The sequence below is a fragment of the Ixodes scapularis genome, unplaced genomic scaffold (assembly GCF_016920785.2).
Source record: "Ixodes scapularis isolate PalLabHiFi unplaced genomic scaffold, ASM1692078v2 PGA_scaffold6__148_contigs__length_123643588, whole genome shotgun sequence".
NCBI lineage: Eukaryota > Metazoa > Arthropoda > Arachnida > Ixodida > Ixodidae > Ixodes > Ixodes scapularis.
The window spans coordinates 27,155,628-27,178,472 of NW_024609881.1; the positions used below are offsets into that span (position 1 = coordinate 27,155,628).

General features: G+C 46.4%; 1 protein-coding gene across 1 annotated transcript; it reads left to right on the top strand.

Annotated features, from left to right (window-relative positions):
* Positions 1–4,107: 4,107 nt before the first annotated feature.
* LOC115328698 lies at positions 4,108–14,079 on the top strand. Its single transcript, XM_029990062.3, has 5 exons — positions 4,108–4,186; positions 7,455–7,743; positions 8,022–8,209; positions 10,547–10,644; positions 13,181–14,079. Exons 1-5 carry the CDS (start codon positions 4,108–4,110, stop codon positions 13,385–13,387), a joined length of 861 nt encoding a protein of 286 aa, XP_029845922.2. The 3' UTR covers positions 13,388–14,079.
* The last annotated feature ends 8,766 nt before the right edge of the window (positions 14,080–22,845 follow it).

Consider the following 22,845-nt stretch of genomic DNA (forward strand, 5'->3'; position numbering starts at 1 on the left):
CGGGAGAATCTCGGGTCCCTTCGGGAGGACCTCGGGAGGACCTCGGGTTTCTTCGGGAGGACCTCGGGTTCCTTCGGGAGTTGCATGCAACAGGTTGCATGCAGCCTGTTGCAGGCAGCTGACATGCAACCTGTTGGATGCAACTGGCGTTCAATGAGTTGTATGCAACCTGTTGCATGCAATCCAGGTTGCATACAACCAGGTGACGACATCGGCATCCGCATCGTCATCGTCATCATTACTGATGACGAGCTGAAATTGAGGATACACGGTGGGCAGCGAAAGTGTACAAGTATCTATATATGAAAAGTCTAAACACTAGGTGGACAAACCGAACCCGCAAGCTTTCAATACATTCAACGAGATGGAGCCGATCAGAGCATATCAGTAGAAAAGGGAGTAAAGGAAACAGAGAGAAAATGGTGGGAAGAGAGAATGCAGGGGAAATCAGCTTTAGTAATATACAGGGCACAAAAACAAGAAATAAAGAAGGAACAGTTGTATGATAATTCAGTGGGGAGCTCTTTGTTGTTTGAGGCTAGAACGGGGGTGCTGCGAACGAAAACGTATAGGGCTAAATTTCAGGAAGTAGACACTCCGTGTGACGTATGCAACCGCGAAAGGGAAACTATAGAACATGTAATTTTAAGGTGCACGGGGCTTGGTCCCACCCTGTTGGGGGGATGACTACGGATTTGGAGGGGGCACTGGGTTTTCCGGACATGGATGGACGAATGGATAGGGAAAGAATAGACTACTTCCATAAAGCCCTGCATGCAACACGGCGCGCGTTGCACTCTGGGAACTAGTTGGCAAGGGAGGAGGGTGGCATGGTTTCGGTTTCGATCGACACGTCGACAAGAGATGGTTTTCTGGCCCCGAGAGCGTCATTGGTGGTCTCTAAACTAACCTAAATAGCCAGGCCTCGAAGCTTTACCACAAGCCTGTGGCGTATAGCTTGTCTTAACACATGCTTGTTGTATTTTTGTACTTGAGCCTTCCTGTTAGCGTTCCAATCGAGGTATGTGGACGTGCCAATGCTGGGAATCTCGACGCCGCGAAGCTCGGGGATCTTGCTTGTGTACGAATCAACAAGCTGTAGCAACCAATAAGTACGCATACATCGAGCTCGCGCCTTTACATTAGTGTTGTTTATCAGGAAGTTTGTTTGTTTAATGCGTCCATAGACGAAATATTACTTTTTGCAATTACTGTTTTCTTAATACGCCTGAGTACATGAGGTAAAACTCGGAGGCGTCATGGAAAAGCTCAATTATAACACACTTCTTATCTCTTATATCTGTACTGACCCGCAGCACTGCACGAAGCGAAGTCCCCACCCACTTACATTTTACTAGTATTCAACATCGCGTATGCGCATAACGTTATCCTGCAATCGTATAGGCACATTCGCACATACAGACCGTTTTGAGAAAGCAAAAGTCGAGCACTTGTGTGAAGAATGTCGCACCGTTCCCTGGAAGTGCGCCGGACGGGCATGAACCCCTGTGCGCACCGCATAGGGGTTCACGCCCGTCCGGCGCACGGTGCGACATTCTTCACACAAGTGCTCGAACGAATTCAAAGCGCGTTTGACGGTTGCTAATGGCCATAATATTTGTTATGTGTTTGTTTTCTTCCTGCCTGAGTATGCCGAGATAATTTCAGATACACCGTTCAGGCGGAGATCTTGGGCGTCAGTAAAAGCTCGTCCAAAAAGGCTTAGCGAGGAGTAGGGGACGCTTGTTAGGGCCTCCGTCGTAGCTAGCCGATCTCAGCGTTTGCGAGAAGTTAATCTTCTATACATAAAATTCGAGTAGGAGATATATGATGACACGAGGAAGACATCATAGTAACTTTTGTGCAGTAGTGAGGTCGAATTTATTGCGTTTCCTTAAAAGTTCATGCGTAAACGCTGGGCTTAACTTTGATACCCTGTGAGGATGCGGCTTGCTTTTCGCCCAATGAAGTAACAACAAACGGACGTTTGGCAAACAAAATACGTATAAGGCTCCAGATGAACAAATTTCCGTTCTAGTTCAGTGGTACTAGACGGGATTATTGAAATTGAGCTCAAACGTGCACTCGTAGGGTGAGGTGACTAAGCCACGTCGTACTACGTTCGCATATGCACGCACAATATCCGGTGTTTCGGGAACCAAGGAAAGTGCCCCGGTCTTCGTTTTGTATCGCTCGAGAATGAGTGTATTGTACGTTCGTGAAAAGTCAGATAATCGAAAACGCAAGCAGCGCGTTCGGTCGCGGCGTGATAGCATGAGGTGAAGCTGCTCAGTCGAAACCGAAACTGAGTGGCCAACTAGTTCCCAGAGTGCACTGCGTGGTATTTCGCCGCGATGGGGCGCGTCGGTTAGCGAGTTCGTTTCACGGCACTCGTGCCCACGCGTGCCCACTCGCAGCGTGGAACGGATTCGTTTCGGCCGGCGCTCCACGAGTGGTTGCACTCTCCGAGTTCGTTTCAGCGCTGACACCCCACGCGTGCATGCACTCGCTGCACCGAGAAAATCGGGAGTGCGCCAAAATGCAATCCCGTCATGCCTCGCTCCGGCGGGGCCGGCGAGGAGCGGGAGCAGACGACGAGGGTTCGTTTGCTACGATGTGTCGCGGAACCGAACGGAAAAAAAAAGTAGATTTTCTGATAGAAATCGCGTCCCGCGGGCAACGAAATCAAACGCGAGCTTGAATTGTGAGCGTCTGCTATTTCACGAAGAAAGCAATTGACAACCCGTGATTTATTTGCAGGTTTTAAATCGCTCTGTTGCCGTACAAACGCTGAAATATACCAGTGTGTAAAGAAATGCTCAGAACAAACGCAACAGCGGCCCCCGAGATGTCTATCACCATCCGTGTGCGGGTGAAAAATTTAACATTTTTCGATAATACTCCCCCAGCAGAAACCTCTGACTGCCCAATAAGCAGCAGAGAAAGCTACAAAACTTGAAAGTATAAAACAGAGAGGACGAGGACGGGAACAGGACATCTTTCATTTAGCAACAACATAGAATGGCACAACGATAAAACCGCCCCCCAAGGGTCTTGAGACCCTTGGGGGGCGGTTTTATCGTTGTGCCATTCTATGTTGTTGCTAAATGAAAGATATGTCCTGTTCCCGTCCTCGTCCTCTCTGTTTTATACTTTCAAGTTTTGTATCTATTAACCAACACGCTCGTTTTCAACTGTAAGAGAAAGCTAAAGATGGTGACTTTACCCGAGGATTGGGCAACATCATCATGTTTAACATTTACCTACGCAGCTAACTTGCCCCGTCGTATTTTGTTCGAGAGGGCTCTCGTTCTGGACGCCTTCACCAAGGCTAGTATCTAATCCACAATGACGATCCAAATCGAAAGTCCCAGTTTTGCTGATCGATATTCCAACAGGCTAGCTTTAAGCCGTACCCTTTCAGTGGTTCACGCATAATACCATGCTCAAACGGATCAAGCTTCTGCTCGGACAGCATCATCAGTTTTCTTCAGTGTAAACGGTTATAAGGATTGAAAGATCGCAACCAGCTGCTTTGTGGACAGCTGGTTGCGGAAATTTACGCCGTCTGTAACTATCTCTACGGAAGTCGAGCTGCTTGAAGACATCACAACTATAAACTACAGGTTGCAGTTGCCAACGTTTGTAGATAAACGTTGGTAGCGACTGCATTCTCGCATTCCCACGCATCGCTCGGAACAGAAAGGCGCTAGTTTCGGTTTGAAGTCGGTACCTTTTCTTCCACATAGATGGCGGCAGCATCAGTCTTTTGCACTCGGTGCATTTGGCGTGTTCGTTTGAGTTTTCCGTGCAACACTCTGTGAGTGCGATGCATTCTGGGAGAGAACTCGAACGGTGCCAGAGGAGATTGGAAGATTGGTGAAAGAGATCTAGGGAAGGATAAAAAATACATATAAAAATAGGCAATAAATTCAATTTAAAAGAGAGGGGGGTCTGTTATAACAAAATTCATACAAATTAAAAAAAAAAATAGTAGAAGGGATGACGAAATGTTAGGCTAGGTAGCGCAAGCTGCCGCCCGTTACAAAGGATATAGCCATATAGCCGTTACCATCCATCCATTCATTCATACACCCATTTTCTAAGATGGCCGTTTTTCTTTCGCGGACGTTCTGCGAGGCGAGTTCGGCGACTTACGTTACTTACGAACAGAACTACCAAATTGGTATGTTAATTTTGGTGGCTACTTATCGCGGAATATCGTGGGTCTCTTGTACTTGTACAAGAAGTAGTATTTAAGGTTCAGATTGTTCTTCGTACAGAGCGTAAGCTCGGCGGGTCGTCTAGTCTCTTCAAATTTGCTTGGTTGCCTTTTGTCCACGTTTATTTCCCTCCCAAACCCATCGCACACTGGTTCATTTTCCTGTTTCTAGTACCTACAATTGAGCTAACAAAAATGAGGTTTTGTATGAATTCAAAAACGTAGATAGAGACCATGCAGCTCTGCCTGCACTGTTCTTTTTATGTTGCGCAATTGAGACATCGCAGTGTCGAGCGTGTTCACACTCTTGCAACCGAGTACGACCGAAAGAGACCAGACCGGTTTTTAAGCCTCTTGCGATCTCTTAGGACCAGCCCCGCTGCAGCGCATCCGGTCCTAAGAGATCGTAAGAGGCTTAAAAACCGGTCTGGTCTCTCTCGGTCGTACTCGATCGCAAGAGTATGAACCAGCCTTTACGTCCGACGGAACCCGAAATAAAAATTAAAGTTACGTCCTGTCTAACCTACGCAACCTTCTTGAATGTTACGCTTTATGGCCGATGCATCACGTAAACACAATAATAACGTCAATTACTACATTACGTCCGATGCAGCATTCCCTAATTGGTTAAAATCCGACTGCATCTCCGGCAGGCTTGTTGAAAACTGGCACAATCTTCCCGTACCACTCGAGTCGCCACGCGCGCTAGCTTTGGCAGTGCTTTCTTCCAGACTGTCTAAATAAGCTGTTTCGAGGTGGCCGCCCGGGTGTGAGAGTGACAATAGACCCTCGGCCATATCAACTTTGCTCTCAACAGCAAAAAAAAAAGTTCAGTAAATTGTTTTAAAGGAGGGGATGCCCAGCTTCAGCAGCTTCGATGTGCGAGGAACACACTCCAGCCCCCTCAACAAAGCTGGAGGTGCAGATAGAGTTGAGATTTTAACTGGCTAATGAATGCTGCATCGGACGTTATGCAGTAGTAAGTCATGATATTTTTGTATTTATGTCGTGCATCGGCAGTAAAGCGAAACTTGGGTTGCGGAGGCTACATAGGACGTAACAACTTTTATTTCGGGTTCCGTTTCTCATAGTTTTAATTTTCATATTAGGTTACGTCGGACTAAACTTTTTCATATTGGTTTACCTTGGATGTAACTCGAAATCTTGGGGTAAGGTTACGCTAGACACTGTGTTGAAAGATACTTTTATTTTTCTGAAAAGTATTCAACTTACGGCAGTGGTGAATAGCACTTGTGTTGATGAGATGTTTTGCTTCCGCGTGTCCGAAAAGCACCCTCGCCGGGGCAGCTGTCAACTATCTATATAGGACAATAATGTTGCAGGTACAAAACTGAATAATACACTGTGTTGAATATTTATTTATTGGTCTTTTTCGGCAGTGCCGCTTGTGCCTGGACAATGGAAGATGATGCAAAGGCCAAAAGAAAGCTGTGTAGTTGATTATACTCTGCATCTGCACTTTGAATAATGTGGTGTCTCGGTAGCTACACATGCTTTGTTAAAGGGAAGTTTATTTTGCCACCTGCTAGGCATCATTGAGGTGCTTTGGCTGTGTGCCTTTATTTTATGCTAATAGAATGTACTGCACTTACAACTGCTTGTTGTAGGTACAGCCTACAACAACCAGTTGTAAAGGAGCGCCGTTTAGTGAATCCATTCGATAGGCGTAAGTAAATCTGGAAGGTGCTAAATGCTAGAGCATGATTCACTGAGGCATGTTGACCTATGCTTTGAGCACCCACTCTCCTCCCTTGGGCTGTAAACCAGGCGAAATGTAAAATTATTCTTGCGAAAACAGCAGGGATGTGGCATGCATAAGAACTTGTCGATCATGCTCTGAATATGCTGGCCGCCCAAGCGAGTGACTCACTGGCTGACTGGCTCTGCTTTGCCATCAGCCAAGGCAGAACAAGCAAATGCTAGAGCAAGCAGTCAAGTTCAGTGAATTGTGTTTTTCTAAAAACAAATTTGCTAAAAGGAGATTCGGTGCCATTTTTTCTAAACGGAGTTTCTTCTTGAAAGAATTCAATAAAAAAGGGGGTTTCAAAACTTGTGCTTGGGAAAATAGATGCCTCTGCTCGGGCCGTACACATCAACGTTCTGTCGGTTCACAAGCTCCATGGAAGATCAGCACTAAAAAATAAAATGAATGACGTTTACAATTCTCTGTAACACGAAATTAGAGCGCAGCACTTGAGTAGGAGGAGGGGAGGTTATGCCTCTCCTATCCCTCCATACCCTCTCCTCCTCCTCCCATTTAGCAGGCAATTTTCGCTAAATTTCCCGCTAAATATAGCGAGAATTTCCCCGCTAATATTAGCGGTTTAGGTTTCCCCTCTAAATCTTGTGGGGAAATCGATGTCACACAACCTCAACACCAATTCAGTTTCCCCGCTATATATTTAGCGGGGAAACTGAATTGGTGTTGAGGAAACTTAACCCTGCTAAATGGCACATGACTTCATGTCACATCACTCACAAATTCAGTTTCTCTGCTAGATTTAGCAGAAAAATTGACATCGCGTGACCTCAACACAAATTCAATTTCTCACTAAATTCAGCGGGGCGATCATGCAGACAGTGACGCAATGAAGCGTGGAAATGAGCACCTAAGAGCTGCACTCTAAACCAATTTTTCTCTGTTGCCGGTGCACAAGCAGGTAAGGGCGGATAGCATTCCTAGTGCCAATTCCTTTGCGGTCAACGAAAAACGCTTTTTGAACAACGCTCTTTCCCCGCGGCAAGTTGTCCCACCTCGATCCTTCGGCGCAACCTTCGACGATGGCAAGCGTGACCTTGAAAAGTCGACCAACGTGCAGGGAAGGTTGCTGGTCCCTCAGACGACACCGAACCTCATTCGAAACACGTATACTTGTTCAATCCCTTTGTAGATTAAAAACTAGCGCACGCAAGAAAGAGAGGGTTCCTGCTCCTCGTATCATGGGTGGCCTTGACTAATTCCCACAATTAATTGGCCAAAGTTAGAAAATTGTTGCACTGCCTATTAAAGAGAAGACACTGCAGTTATTAAAAAAAAAATTTTTTTTTTGAATAACTGCAAAGTATGCTACATGTTACAAAGAATGCCACGGGAATGTGTTCTGTGTAAACCAACTTTACCCTAAGATTCCCCGAACCGGAGCGATAACCATTTGTGTTCGACGCACCGCGTGCGAGTCCCAACCATCGTCTTCGGTCCCCGTTTCCGCAGGAGCACGCCGAGCAGCCGCAAGCCCGCAACTCCGAGGGGCTCTGCCGCAAGGTCGTCCGCGGCGCGTTCCGTCCACGCAGAGCGTGAGCCCTCAGAATCTTCAAAGACTGCAGACGTTCCCGAGGCATCGACTTCAGGCGTCGGTCGCCGTCCCTCGACCCCGAGGAATTTCGACGCGAGGTCGTCGGAGGAACGACCTCGGCAGGCGGGACGGAAACGTCTCCGCCGTCTTCCGGGGACGACGAAGGGCCCGCAGTGTCTGCATCCAGCGTCCAGCGCCGTTCCGCAGGTGGGTCGTCGCGGGTTATGCAGCCCGAAAGGGGGGCACTGTGGTTTGTCTCGAAACACAAAAGTACAGCCGCGCTGTGGCCTTTTTTTCATTGAAAACGCAACCAGGCATTGCGGCAGAATTGAGTCACACGATGCCCAACTCCTACGGAGAGGCCGACGCAGTCGGCACACCTTCCTGTTCTAGTACGCCCTAACGACGTGCGGGCTTTTCTGTTGTTATTCGTCACCACTTGGAGACCGCTTTCGGTGCATGGGCGAGACAGGACGCCAAATGGCGGGCCGAACCCCCGCCAGAAAGACGTCCGCCGACCCCGGCACGCCAAGCTCCTGCACAGCCATCGCCGGCGGCATGCCGAGCTCCAGCGCCACCGGCACCGGAGCCTTTGGCATCAAAGGGACCCAGCACCGGCCACCGGTACCGGAGTCTTTGGCATCAAAGGCGAAAGTCTACCTCTCCCAGGGGGGCAAGTGTCCCTTTCCTCGCAGTCTTTGCGTGGGTGCCGCCATCTTGAAAAATATAGGCACTAAAGCCGCTCGACTAGATGTGCCGAGAGTAGCATCAAGTTTTCGCGATGTTCGGGAGGAAAAGGTCCCACGCATCCCGGCCGCTTCGGTACGGCGGGGCGGCATAGACGCGGACGTCGGAGGTACCGGAGGAAGGTGCCGACAAGCACGTGTAGCCGGCAGCTTCTTAATGCACGCGGAGAAGCGGTAGAACGTCGCCCGTGAGGTCGGAGCCGCCTTCTCTTCAAACCTGCCACGCAAAAAAAAAAAGTCAGCGTTGCTCATGCCACGAAAACAAAGTCGACCAGAGCTCCAACGACCTCCAGTCGCTGCGGAGAAAAGCGCACGTCTGCTTTCTCTCCCCTCTTTTCTGCCGCCGTCTTTACCGTCCCTTTTCTCGGCACTGGCGAAGTCGACGCTCATGATTTGTCGTGCTCTGCTCCCGTCTTTACCCACCCGGTTGCATGGGCACCGCCATCTTGAAACCGTGCGAAGCGGGTGCGAAACCGCCGAAAGAGGTGCGCTCACGAGTAGCGACGCTCCCCCGGCCGTCTCACGGGCATCATTAATGGCACCCGGCAACAGCGGGTGCAATGGTTGCAATGGAGAGATGCAACTTCCTGTGATTTTTGCACGGTGTGTGGGGCACCGTGCAATCAAACGCGTCGTTGCGTAGGTGTAAATGAACACCATTTGCGAGTATTTAGTGCGTGGATTGTAAACAGGTTAAAAGATATATATTTCAGGCGTCTGGGATGACTTGCACCAAATCATAAAAGAATTTCCAATTCACAACTTGGCCCTTAAAGGAATTACTGAAGTTTGCTAATTAGTCATAATCGACCGAATAATTGGGCAGGTCGAGAAAAATGTGGCAACTATGTTAAGACGCTAACGACGTACAGTTGGTTTTACTTCCCTGGATGACTCCGCTTGCTTTTTTTAAAGTTTGATGCAAGTTATCTGGAACACCCTGTAGACATTGTCTCGATGTTCCCTAAAAAGCATTCAATGTACGGGTTTTTAAGAATCCCCTCTCCGCAAAAAGGTAATTTTTAATCTCTCGGAACTGCTTTCAGCTACGGCCCGGCACGGACCATAAATACTGCTCGAACAAACGAGAAATCGCATAATTTTAAGAGATTGTAGCAGACGGGTAACTTTTAGTTGTCGATTGCGTGCACAAACTTCGCATTTTACTCCCACTAGGGCATCCAAAACGGTTCCCCGATCGGCGCATTTACCGCGTCCAAAGAAAACTGGTCCCTCGATTTCCACCCGATGGCATCGCAGAAGGGCGGTGTTCCAGCGGCGGTGTGTTCATTGCCACTTCAAGACCACTTTCGGTGCGCGGGCAGAGCTTACTCCGCTTTTGGCGGGGCTCTCTTGCAGACACGTAGCGCACGATAACATTCGTGCCGTCGAGGCGCAAGACACGTGCAGGGTTCCTCTTGACAGTGGCAGTGCGAAGCAGCATGCAATGCATTCTGTGTTAAAGGGACGGTAAACCGAAATTTGGATTTAAAAAAAAAACAATGCAGGAGATGTAGGCGGGACGCTACAATCCCTACAACACTACTCGTAAGGCGGTATCTCAAATGGACGGCCGTATTTTGGGAAAAAGAGGTCAAGATTGAACCAGGCCGACGAGGCGCGTGATGTCAAGATACCTTGTTTCCTCCTCTCTTCGCTTCGCTCCCTCAAGGCAGCGAGGCGGAGAAGACGCGAGGTCGTTCCCTCTCCTTCTCGGAGAAACATGACGTCAACATTTCTGCCAAATGCGCCTCCTTTTTTGAAAAATACGGTCATCCGTTCGAGATATCGCTGTATGAGAGATGTTTTTGTGTTTGTAGCATCCCGTTGCACGCTTTTGCCGCGTGTTTCGGGGAATCCAGACAACAATGCAAAAAGAGCTTTTTTTGTGTATTTATTTGGTATTGATTTGCCTAACTGCAGGAATTGCTAGAGTTCTTTCTTTTGAAGGTGCGAAATGCTTTTCAACAGAGCCCCACCAATCGGAAGATTTCGCCCATCCGTCTGCCCGTCAATGCATTTCCCGCCAGGTTTAGCGGTAAAATTAATAAATATATAGCTTCTTTCCGAGACGACCGTTAAGTGTCTTCTAAGCAAATTTAGACGACCGGTCCTGAAATACCGCATTTCATGCAGCGTAAGACTTTAGAAGAAAAAAAAGTCGCCATCAGTTTTCTTTTTAAAAATGGCGGTTGACATTTTAGCCCGGTGGAGGCCAATCGGCAGGAACTAATCAGCGCGGTTGCCACTCCTCTTCTGCCCAGGGCAATCGGAGGTCGAAGCATCGCACTCCACCCTGGCTCAAGGACATCCGTCACCTCCAGAGGACCACGCGGCTCCTCATTCCGCGGCTGTCGTTTGCGTGAGTGGTGAGGGAGATACTGCAGGGTTTGGCCCCCAGTCGCTCCGACCGCTACTACATGCAGGGGCTCGCCTTGCAGGCGCTACAGGTGGACCTGCCTCGTCTTTCGGTCGTCGTCATGGCGCACATACCGGTCGCCGTCGGCAACGACCCGCGTCGTCTGTCCGTCGATGTTGGCCCACATACCGTAAAGTCTCGAGAGATAGCCCACCTAAAATAGAAAATTGGGTGAAAATGAGGGGTGGGCTAACTTTTGGTGTGCTGTCGAGGCAAGTTGAAAAAATGCTATTTTTTTATTGTGTGTCCCTGTCAAAGTTGTTATTGCAGCAAGGGGCAATGAAGCAAAGATGACTCTACTTTCCAGTCAGCAGTGTTCGCTTATATCTCGCCATAGCTAACTAGACGCATTTACGTCACGGTCATCATTGATCGGAAACTACGATTACTAGGAGTGGGCTATCTTTCGGTGTTTCAAATAAAATAGCTCATCGGGTCAGAAATGGGGATGGGTTACCTTTCTGGGGTGGGGCGGGGCGTCTCCGGATTTTACGATAGTCCTTTTTTTCGTCAATACATGCCTATTAAGTCGTAGGTCAGGTAGGCCTGTGACTGAATCGAGCTATGTGGCCTATTTAGTCGGTACCACTGCTAGCCTTGGGTCTTTGGCATACGCCGCTTGGCGAAACACGACCGCATGCCGGTAGGATGCTCGTCCAGATCGAAACGGGCAGGAGTGGGGAGGATCACAAGACCCAGGAACCTTGGGTCTTGCTGTGCGAGTTTGCGCTCTTCGCTCTCCGAGCCGCAGTGCACTAACAGACCCGACCGCCGGTCCTCTTTCTTACATGAAAGAGCAGTGTCTCCCCTTTAAAGAGGCGGTGCAAGGATTTTCTAACTTTGGCCAATTAATTGTGGGAATTAGTCAAAGCCACCCATAATATGAGGAGTGGGAACCCTTTTTTTCTTGCGTGCTCTAGTTTTTAATCTACAAAGGGATTGAACAAGTGGAAGTGTTTCGAGTGAACTTTGGTGTCGTATTTGGGACCAGCAGCCTTCCTTGCACGTTGGTTGACTTTTCAAGGTCACGCTTGCCATCGTCGAGGGATCGAGGTGGGACGGCTTGCCGCGGGCAAAGACGTTGAAGGTAGCGAAGGTGAGGAAACGGTTTCCCTTATTTCCGATAGATGGATAGATGGTGCCGCGAAAACCCGCATACCCCGAAAAAGGTCACGCCATAGTTCCGATAACAACCACACAAAACTGCAAATTAAAATAAAATTTGGTTTTGTTTTTTTGCAATTGGAGTAGAATATCGATGATATGAATCTGGAGGGATCGCAGAAATATTTGTATCATTCAAAATTCATACTAACAGAAAACAAGTCACATGACTACGTGAAAGCAAAGGGGGTGCTACTTCCAATTCATTGGTCACACTCCCATCTGAAGAAGTCGACAATGTTCTTCCGAGTCTTCTTTTTTTCGATGTCACCCAAACGGCACTTTTGGAACACGGAAGAACGAGCATACCTGTCGTCGCCGACCTTGATCTCGGGCTCACTCTGCGGCGCAGCACATCGAGGGCATGCAGTGTTTCAGCAGTCGTCGGTGGCTGCTTGTCATTAGTTTACGTCGCCGTCATCGTCTCCGCTACTTGACCGTCCTTGCGGTGCCGTCACTTCGTCAACGATTGCCTCGGCAGTCCTTAATCCGCAAGTAGCGAGGCTGTCATCTGCGGTAATGAAATCAAAGGCCGATTTCTCAGCACAAAGCAGGTCTCAGTCGTCAATTCTCAAGTTTTCCTCTGGTTTTGGAGGAGCAGCCACTGTAGGATTTGTGAATTCACACTTGCGAAAGCCGTTAGATAAGTGTCGATTCCACGATCAACGTCAATTTCGAACGTCATTTCTCACGTTCACTCAAGTCAGTCAGAGTTGCTGAAACCCATTTATCGCGTGGCAATAAGTATAAAGCAGCAACCCTGGAGTAAGCAAACGCGAGTTACTCCAGCGAGCCAAATTCTCATCACGCGACAACACAGAGCAGTGCTGGATGTGGGTATGTTTTCGAATTTTGGAGCGCTCCTACGGTTATCAAGATTTCATGGTGCGTATATAGAAAGAACGGCGAGAGAAATGACTCAAAAAAACTGCTACAGTCGTAGGAGCCAAGTGTTGCCGTCCCGCTGGATGTGTAAACGTTGATGATCGTTCAAAAGGTCCACCGTGGCCGAGAAAGCATTCGGACTATCCCGAAACGTAATAGATTAGTCTTAACAAACTTCGGCCGGGAATTTAGAAAAATTCGTATCGTACCGAAATTCGGACGAACCGTCGTCGTATCATCGAGATTCTACCGTATGCAGCAAATTTGCAGCATTTTGAACGAAGGTGGCACATTTTCTCCTCTTGTGTGAATAGAAACGATATAAAAAATGCGGGCCGCAAATTTTTCGACATTAAAATTGCGGGACTGTCCCAGTTCTAACATGTCGTCTTGATTCGTCGGCGTTTGACGGGCGTCACCTTTTTTCCAGGAGGCGTCGGAGCTCTTCGTGACAAACTTCCTGTCGGCGAGTTACCTGTTCTCCCTCCACGCGAAGAGAAAGACCCTGATGAGGAAGGACGTGATTTTCCTCCAGGACCTCCAAGATATTTGGCACCAGCCTCGCCACGGACTTCTGAACTTTTCGGCGGATTTTATTTATTTATTTATTTACCCTCAAGGACCTGAGGCATTATAATGGATTAAATTTCATAAGATAGTACAACATTGTGCAGTTATTAATAAAGACAAATAAGAGGCGCCTAATCATACAATGATAGCTAAGGCGTTCTTGAAAAGATTGTGGTCTTCGATGGCTGCCGTAGGTGCGGGAAGGCGATTCCACTCATCTGATGTGCGTGGGAAAAAGGACTCGAAAAAAGCGTTAGTTTTGCAGAGTGGAATTCCAGCCTTAAAAGCATGATCCAACCTGGATGAGATATACGGGGGAGGCAAAATAAAATCGTGGCGCAGATATGGGTGATGAAAGAGCTTGTGAAATAGACATAGTCGAAGTAATTTACGGCGAGATGCTAGAGTTGGTAGGTTGAAGCTAGGTTTCATTGAGCTTATGCTGGCAGTTCTGTTATAGTTAGATAGGATAAAACAAACTTAATTATTTTGAACCATTTCAAGTGAACCTATTAAGTTTTCTTGGTAAGGATCCCACACAGATGAAACATATTCAAGTTTTGAACGGATTAGTGTTTTAGATAACAAAAGTTTTAATGACGAAGGGGCTTTTGAAAGGTTACGTTGGATGTACCCAAGCATTCTGTAAGCGTTGTTAGTAACATACGAGATGTGAGGGTTCCTGGTGAGATCGGCTGTAATGTGAATACCAAGGTATTTGAAAGCAGTGACGGCATCAAGGGGACGGTGATTTAGAAAGTAGGTTGGAAAACTATTTGCTATTCTAGATACGCGCATATATTTGCATTTATTAACGTTAGGTCCATGTACCATGCTTTGCACCATTCAGAGATGGCATTAAGGTCCGACTGAAGATTAGTTATATCGTCGTCACAAGTTATATCACGAAAAACCACACAGTCATCGGCAAACAAGAGAATGTTAGAAGAAACGCAAGAAGGTAGATCGTTTATGTAGATAAGGAAAAGGGCAGGGCCAAGAGCAGAACCCTGTGGCACACCAGAGTAAACACCGGTTGGCTGAGAGTTAGAGTTGTTAGCTGAAACAAACTGTGAACGGTTAAGAAGAAAACATTCAATCCATGTGAAGTTTGTGATCAAGGTTAAGTTGGTGTAGTTTATATAGTAAAAGTTTGTGGCATACCTTGTCAAATGCTTTAGAGAAGTCTAAAAAAATGCAATCGGCAAATGAGGAATGGTCTAGAATGAGGTTTAGTTTATGCATAAATGATACCAATTGAGTTTCACAGGAGCAAGTTTTACGGAAGCCATGCTGTGAAGGTGTGAAAAAGCAGTTTGATTCAAGGAATGTAACGAGATGTGAAAACAATGTGCTCAAAAAGTTTACAAGGAATGCTGGTTAGTGAGATGGGTCGGTAATTGAGAGCAAAAGACTTGCTACCTGATTTATGGAGTGGAATCACCTTCCCGACCTTCCATTCCCGAGGAAGATAACATTAGTCGAGCGACTGCTGAAAAAAACTTAGAAAGTATAATAGAAGAATAAACATTTGTACTTTTCAAAAACTTGGGATTAATTGAATCGCATCCAGGAGACGAAGAAGGTTTAAGTGATCTAATGAGGCTCTCAACACCAGTAGGTTCAATGAGTATGGGAGACATGACGAGAAAGTCAAAGCCATGAGTATCGGGTATGGGGACACCTGACGTTACAGAAAAGTTGCGTGAAAACACTTCATTCAGCACCAATGCACACTGGCTAGGAGGAATTACGTTTCCAGTGCTGTCGACTAAAGTGACCACATTCTCATCTTTTGGTTGTATAACGCGCCAAAATTTTCTAATGTCGTTGATTAACATTGATGGCAAAGTACTTTGAGGAAATTCTTCCCTAGCATTTTTTAGCGCAGCTACATATTCGTCGGAGGCATGTTTGTAAGCAGCCCAGCGGGCTCCATTTCCAGAGAGTTTAGCTGATCTATATAAGCGCTTTTTTTTGTTTGATAAACGTTTGAGGTTACGGCTCTACCACGGAGCATCACTATTAGATGTGATGGTGAAAGTGGGAATGTATTTATTAGTTAAATCATTCACTTTAGCCACAAAAATGTCTCAATTAGTTTGTACAGTGCGATTATCAAAACTATTAAAAAAATTATCAAGAAAAATAGACGGTTCATAATTATTTGCTTCAAAATTTGCTTTTGCATAGTTACGAATCGTTTTAATTTTTTTAAGGTTTTTTGGCCGTGACAAGCAGATCTGGAAAGTAAGCAAACAGTGATCGCTTAAGCCAGGCAAGTGACTAATCTCGGAGGCAAGATCAGGCTGGGATGTCAAAACAAGATCAAGGGTGTTCACGACAGATTGTGTTGTCCTTGTAGGTTGCTTAATAAGCTGTGTAAAGGAAGATATAGAGCACAAGTTCAAGAATTCAGTGGCTAAAGAGGAGACGGGATGTATACTGGGCGGTTCACTGTTCCATGATATGTTCGGAATGTTAAAATCACCAAGCAGAAATAAAAAAGACGTGGGGTATCGAGATGAAACTATATTAATTACATCATGAAGTTCATCTACAAAATTGGAAGAAAGCGGGGGGGGGGTCGATAACAAACGCCAAGAATGATTTTCATATTACTGATTTCAACGACAGCCCAAACAATCTCAAGGTTGCAGGGAATAAAAACACACTGGGATGGAAAGTTTTTCGAAATGGCCAGCAGAACACCGCCACCTTGTTGCGTTGTGCGGTCGCAGCGATAAATCGAGAAATGCCGAGCAGATAGGAAAATTTCATGATCACGAAAGTGCGGATGCAGCCAGGTCTCGGTTAGTGCGATGAAATCAGCATTGCGTGTATTGATGGCAGAGGTTAAAGAATCGCGTTTGCTCATAACACTCCGAATATTGCAAAAAAGAAGTGATGCATGAGGTAAAGAACGTCCACTGCCTTGCGTCCCGCTAGGTCATTGTGTGTGTTGAACAACTGGGATGCAGGTTGTCTTGTGTTGATTTGAGCGTAAGTGCAACCACGTTATCAATTTCGGCAGCGTAGACGCATTGCTTTTTGTTTAAGACAAGCTTGTTATATCTTAGCTGAAAGGGAGGTGCCCAGAGTTGATTTTTAGCAAAGTCGACAAGTTTCTTTCGAGCGGAGCGTGTGGCGGGCGGGAAATCTTCGCTTACGGCAACGTTTTTTTCTTTCAGTTTTGTACGCGTGGAAAGTATCCTGTCTCTTATCTTGTATCCAGAGAATTTAACTATGATAAGGCGACACTTATTCGGCAAAGAGGGCCCTAAGCGATGAGCTCGCTCGATTGCATTCTCGGAAAAGGTGTCAATTACTCCTGCTAGAGCGTCTTTCACTTTTGTCTCCGATTGTTCCCACGATTCACGTGAGTCAGGAATGCCATGAAAAATAAGATTATCGTGTCGTGACCGGTCTTCCAGTTCGCCAAGACAAACTTGCAATGAGTCATGCTGAGCTGTTAGGGTTTTTACTGAGTCTTGAACGCTAGCGATACCTTGACCAAAGTGGTCGAGCGAATTTGTTTTCTCTTCTAATTCGTCCAATCTTTTCTGGATACATCCAATCTTAGTTTCAATGCTTTTCTGTCCAGCCTTAAAGGGGCACTGACACCCCAAAGGTCGTATTTATTTTTATTGTCTAAAACGATGCAAGTTGCAGCCATAGACACGCAAAAAAAAACCGCATCGCGAAAAAAAATTTTCCCGCGCGCACGCGCGCCTTTTTATTTTTGGCGTTTGATTTTCCCGCCTCTCGCCTCCTCGCTTCTTTTGATCGGTGACGTCAAAAATCAGGAAATTTAGAAGCTTTGTAGGCTGCATCTTTATAACATTTAATGACGGCAATCCTAAAACATGTTTTTTAAGGCAATTACGAACGCACTACGGCCCTTCTTTTTGAAATACCAAAAATCGGGAGTTCGTTGTGGTGCCGGCTCCTGGATTTGTATCCTCCAACGGAAAACAGGCGACACCGCTCAAAACCGGTCCGCCGCAACGCCGGCGCTAGCCGGCGCTCGCTCCTATCCTCCTCGCTTTGGGTCGCCATGGCAACAGCAGGGAGTGGTGACAGGGAAGTGGACTCTCAGGTCTCCGCAATTTTTGACGTCAAGGCACCGGCGCCGATCGCGCGGGAACTTCGAATTCGGCATTTGGAAATTGTTTTTTTACTTCACAAATACTGAATTCCCTAATTTCAAATTTTGAGGGTAATGTCCCGGCATCGTTTTCAACCGTTTCGGATAATAAAAAAAAATATGATTTTGATGTGTCAGTGCCCCTTTAATAGCTTTTACGTCAGCCGCCAAGTCAGTCTGACTCCTTGCAGACTGAATCGACCGCGCTTGAAGATCCTTTAAAAGATTGAATAATACAGCCATCTGTTCAGAGGGCTCATCGGGCAAACACTCTACATTTAAAAGAGCCTCGGAACGAGTAAGAGGTCCCGGGTTCATCTCAACATCACCAGAACGTAGTAGCAAAAGTATGGTCGAACAGCAATCGTAAGCAATTTCACAAAGCACTTGTGGGCACAGAAGCAATGACAAGTAACGATTGTCGTTTTTTTAGTGTGAAGTGAAAAGCGGTTACACACCTGCAAAGCGCAGAAGCGCGGCACGTAAGCCGTGTTGTAACTGCTTCCACGCCCACTGAAGAGAAGGTTCCGCTTCCAGCCGTTTATATCGTTGCTGGCGTCGCTGTTGAGAACTGATGTCATCGTTGATGACGTTGCTGCTGGGAAAATCCAGCCTCTCGAAGACGAGAGTACCAGAAAAAAGACGTCAGGGCGCTGGCAGTTGATATGCACTCCCGCGATGATGACAGCGGTATCGGGAACCCTGCTGAAGTCTGCGTCGGAGGCTGGTACCACAGCAGTACAAGAGCCAAAAATGCCTGCAAAGCGCAGAAGTGCGGCACGTAAGCCATGTTGTTGTAACTGCTTCCGCACCCACAAATACGACACCGGATTGGTGTCGTGTTTGTTCGTTTTCGTATTGCGCCTAAAGTTCGGGCACTTTTCCCTTTTTTTTTTTCTCATGTATTTCAGCATATCACTTTTAATGTTTGTTTTTATTTTCTATAAAGTTGTTTGTCATTTTAGAGATTAGGGCTAAGGTGTTTGAATCGGCATCCCGATTTCGAACGAAGGTCACAGTATCAAGAATGGGAGGGCTTTTAGGCCTTGTCATTTGATGAACTGCTTCCATGAGACTTGGAAGCAGTTCCTATTGCAGTAGGTTGCGTGCAAGCACTGTGACTGAGCAATTTGACCAGATGAGACATGTTTGCGTAGTTTTGGGGTTTTTTTTTCCAGTGTATCTGAAGAACACTCGGCATGTTCCTGCTTTAGTTAAAGGGTCATGATGCAAAATCTTGAAAATTTTTAAGTTACTCGTGATATGAAATCATTGCAAGCGGCTTAGTGCTCAACCTTCAAGGGTTTCGAGTAGCTTGCAAGTGTCTGTTTTTTTTTTGCTTTTCTTTTTGCTCTCTGTTGAATAGGATAATGATAGGAAGTTTGATGTCTGATAGCAGTGAACTGAATGCCCAAGTATACTAGGATTCTGTGTTTTCGAATAAACCCAGAAAAGCGCCCACGAGTAAAATCTTTGTCCATCTGGATTTATTCGCTAAACTCTATATTTCAATCTCCCAATGCAAAAAATATAAGATAGTAATATACAACTATAAGTTCGGCAAGTGTTGAAGGTCAATAGTCCTAAGAAAATGCCATCCCAGTTTTCTTTCAAATCTCGGGTCATTCACCATCGATGTCTTACCATTTAACTCAACAGTATTCATTCATGACAAATCATTGTACTTCCGAGTCGGGATAAAAAACACTTTTCAGGTTTCTAGTCTGGACCGTATTATTTGTACTTGGAGTTGGATTTGTACTATTATTTGTAACTGAAAGCTATGGGCCTCGCTTTGCTTGTCCAGGCAATGAAAGCGAGGCAGGTAGTGGAATTTCCCCTGAATGGATGGATGGATGTAAATTGCTATATCCTTTGTAATGGGTGGTAGCTTGCGCTACCTAGCCTAATAGCCACGTCCCACTAGAGCAACACACTACGAGAGGCAGCCTGTCTGTCCGCCGTCCCACCTGGCGGACGCGACGCAGAACACGGGGACAAGGAAGCTTGTTTCCTAGTGGGACTGGAGTTGTCAACAAAACACTTCAAAATACACAGACAAACAGAGTCTGGCGACGCGGTTTTCGTACTTTGCTCTTTGGGCGTGAAACACTGTGAAAGTGGAGACGATTGCTTTATTTCTTGATAAAAGCTTCTAGTCTTCATTTGCCATTGGCAACTTTCCGCAAACAGTCGTGACAGTCGACATTAAAGATTTTCCAAACTTAGAATTCCCAAATCGTTCCTTTTTTTGGGGTCGTTCGAGGAATTCTAGGTGAGCACCATGAAATTTTATGCCGATTTTGAGGGCGTTTATAACTTCGTATCCAAGGCGTCTTTTGGGAAACAATACGCCATCCCGATTACGCAAAATGTGATGAGAAGTTTCCCGTCTGCCGGAATGGTTTGTCGAAACGTCATGTCCTACTTCGTGGCGAGCGGTCTTACATTGGCCAGTCCTCGAGCCTCGGTGTATCCATCCTGATGCAGTGGCGTAGACCTCGGTGTTTCGACGCACCACCTTGCACACCAGGTTTTCGCGAGCAAAACCAGTCGCAGCGAATTCACTTTTGCAACAAGGCCGCCAGCAAGCAAGCCACGCCCCCCGCGAGCAATCAAGGAACGGGAACTCCAAGAATGATCAGTGGCCGCCAAGGCCTTCTCTGAAGGTCAAACGGTGGAGCGAGCTACGGGAGAAAGGGTAGAAGGGAGGGAAGAGAGGCAGCCGAGGTTACAAGTGGCTGAAGAGTTGTCTTCGAGAGATGTTCCTCGGTGGGACTGCTTGCGGCGCTTCAAGTTCAAGGAAAAACGGGAACCTGTCTGTCGTCGACTGTTTGTCGCGAGTGTTGGCTGTTGCTGTGGGACAGCATCCGCAACACGTAACTTTGTGGTGTTTCCAGACAAAAATCTGTATTTGTCGCTCTAGGGAGACGAGGTTATAAGTCTAAAAAGACTAACACAATTCCTGCCTCCATTCTAAGCCAATTTTCTCCCCCTAACTATCACCAGGATTACTTTTGGGGGATCGGGCAAAAAAAATGAAAAGCATCACCCCCTCCCCCTTTTTTCCGTGAGGGAGTCTTCAATTTCCCTCTGGTCAAACATTGTCGCCGTTAAAGGGGTAGTGCAACCATTTTGATGTTCAAAGAGTTGCCAGTTCGTATTTTTTATATTGTTTATCCAGGCACAAGTAACCAAAAACGTGTCGCCTTGCTTCAATAAACTGCTATTGCGCTGCGTAGTTGCAAAGAAAAAAAAACTAACTATATTTGCTGATCTGAAGCCGCGTGTGGCTGTTACAGGAACTACGGTGACAGCGCCAGTGGGGGATACGCGGAAGTCAACAAAAACCTCTCCCCCTCCGCCGCTGCATTCGCCGTCAGCCACGTGGCGAACCGTCCTTTGTGTCCATCGCTTGCCGCGACCTTTGACGATGCTAATAGTCGACAATCGCGGAGGAAGCGGCTGGGGTCTCTAAAGAGAGGGCCCAAGGGGAAACCAGGTGGTCCCCCAAATTATGTCACACGCAGTGGCATAGGCAGAGGGGGGGTTTGGGAATCGAAACCCCCCCCCCCCCGGGAGCCCGCTGGCTCTCCTGCGCGGGGTATGGAGCCAAAGGGGGAGCGTGCACAATTTCCAACTTATATGTTTTCGGGAAGATTGTTTATGGGGGGTAGAAAATGCTCAAATAAATAAAACAGGCAATATTCTTTCATTCATATATATTTAATGAGATGCGGAACTTGATCTCAGATATATAGAGAACCGATATTTCGAAACACTTGTGGGGTGAAGAATGGCAATTTCAAGACCAAGTATAACAAACTATCCTTACTAAAATACACAGTCCAATCAAAGCAAAGCGAACATAATAAAACAAACACATGGTGATAATATAAAACAATGTCAGTGATGTAAGTAATATTAAATGAATAATAAAAACAACTGCACTGTAAGGAAAGGTGTGGCACTGCAGTCACGCACAACTCGAGTACTGATCAGAATTACGTGCTTTCGACTATACTTATTAATAAAGAGTTTATTTTCGTCGTATGTTGATGGTGGCGATCAAGAAAAAAATGCTGTATTGCACAGCTTGACAAATGAACGAAAAAAAAAAAACATCTACAAATCTTGATTACCACAATTTAAGAAAGCGTGTTTCGAACATAATATAATAGACCCCTTTCGAAATACTGCCTTGTGTTGGCAGCTGCGGAACTCCTGCACAATGGCGGACTAAAATTTCAACGTCACGGCACACTGGAAAAAACACACCCACAGAAAAAGATGATGAGCGCAATGACGTTGCACTTTTGACGCATTTTGATTGGGTCGTCGGCTCGTAGTGTTGGCTGCGCTCCGGCTTTAGCTATCTTATGGAATGACTTGAACGTTTCTCGATGCGGTTGTTCCACCATTGTGCAGTGGTTCCGGCCTTCTAATGCTCATCATGCGACTTTCCAAAGGGGTCTATATCTCATTGTCTGTACAGTATAGACCACTTACAACGTAACCGCTTATAGTGCAGGTCCGGGTATAATGCAGCTTTTTTAAACCACCAGTTCGCCTCCCATAGAACTCCATGTAATTACATACCGCTTAAGAGAATATCTCAGTAGAATTTCATCTCCGATAGGAACTTTTCCGGAATCCAGATGGCACCGGGGGCGAAGCCTTTCCACTCACCTGCTTACGCGATATATATTAAATTTTCACAATGATCTTGCTTTGGTTTCTCAATAGGTGTAGAGCTTAGCTAATTTTAAAAACAATTAAAAACTGTTTGGGTGCTTTGTTGCGCTACCTGGCGGATGGCAGACAAACTGCTGATTTCTAATGTTCAAAAAATTTCCGAGGGCGGCGTTGGCGTCTGTATCATCATCATCATCATCAATCTCCCTCTCTTTTTACCCTCACATTTAAAAAATATATTGGAAGATTTTCTATCGATAACTGAATGGTTTAAGTACTGGGTCATGCTAATATTACTACACACTCTAAAAAAAAGCCCGTGCATCTACTTCCCCGCAACACACTCGGAGAGCCAATCACGGCAACTTGCGGAGGCAGCTCAGCGAATGACGATCCGAAACATATGTTTAGACCAAAAAACGCAGTCTGAGTTGTGACATTAAGCAATGCAAGCGTGACGTTTTGCATTGCTTAATGTCACAACTCAGACTGCTTAATAAATATTAACCGCTGGGCAAATAAATCGATATGAATGATTAAACATTATAAATATTACCGCGCTCCCCTCTAATGGGCGGCAGCTTGCGCCACCTAGCCTAAACTACTAGACTAGCAAAAGCGGTCGTTGTGACAGCCAGCCGAGCGAAGTTCTCTGTTCTCAGGCCAATCCAATCCTTTAGTCA

Bases quoted from the DNA above. Each gene is read 5' to 3' on its own strand.
- LOC115328698 (XM_029990062.3), top strand. From the start codon at position 4,108: ATGGCCGTTTTTCTTTCGCGGACGTTCTGCGAGGCGAGTTCGGCGACT. The intron at 4,187-7,454 runs GTATGTTAATTT...CCGTTTCCGCAG, and splicing joins CGAACAGAACTACCAAATTG to GAGCACGCCGAGCAGCCGCA. The intron at 7,744-8,021 runs GTGGGTCGTCGC...ACGCCAAATGGC, and splicing joins CGTCCAGCGCCGTTCCGCAG to GGGCCGAACCCCCGCCAGAA.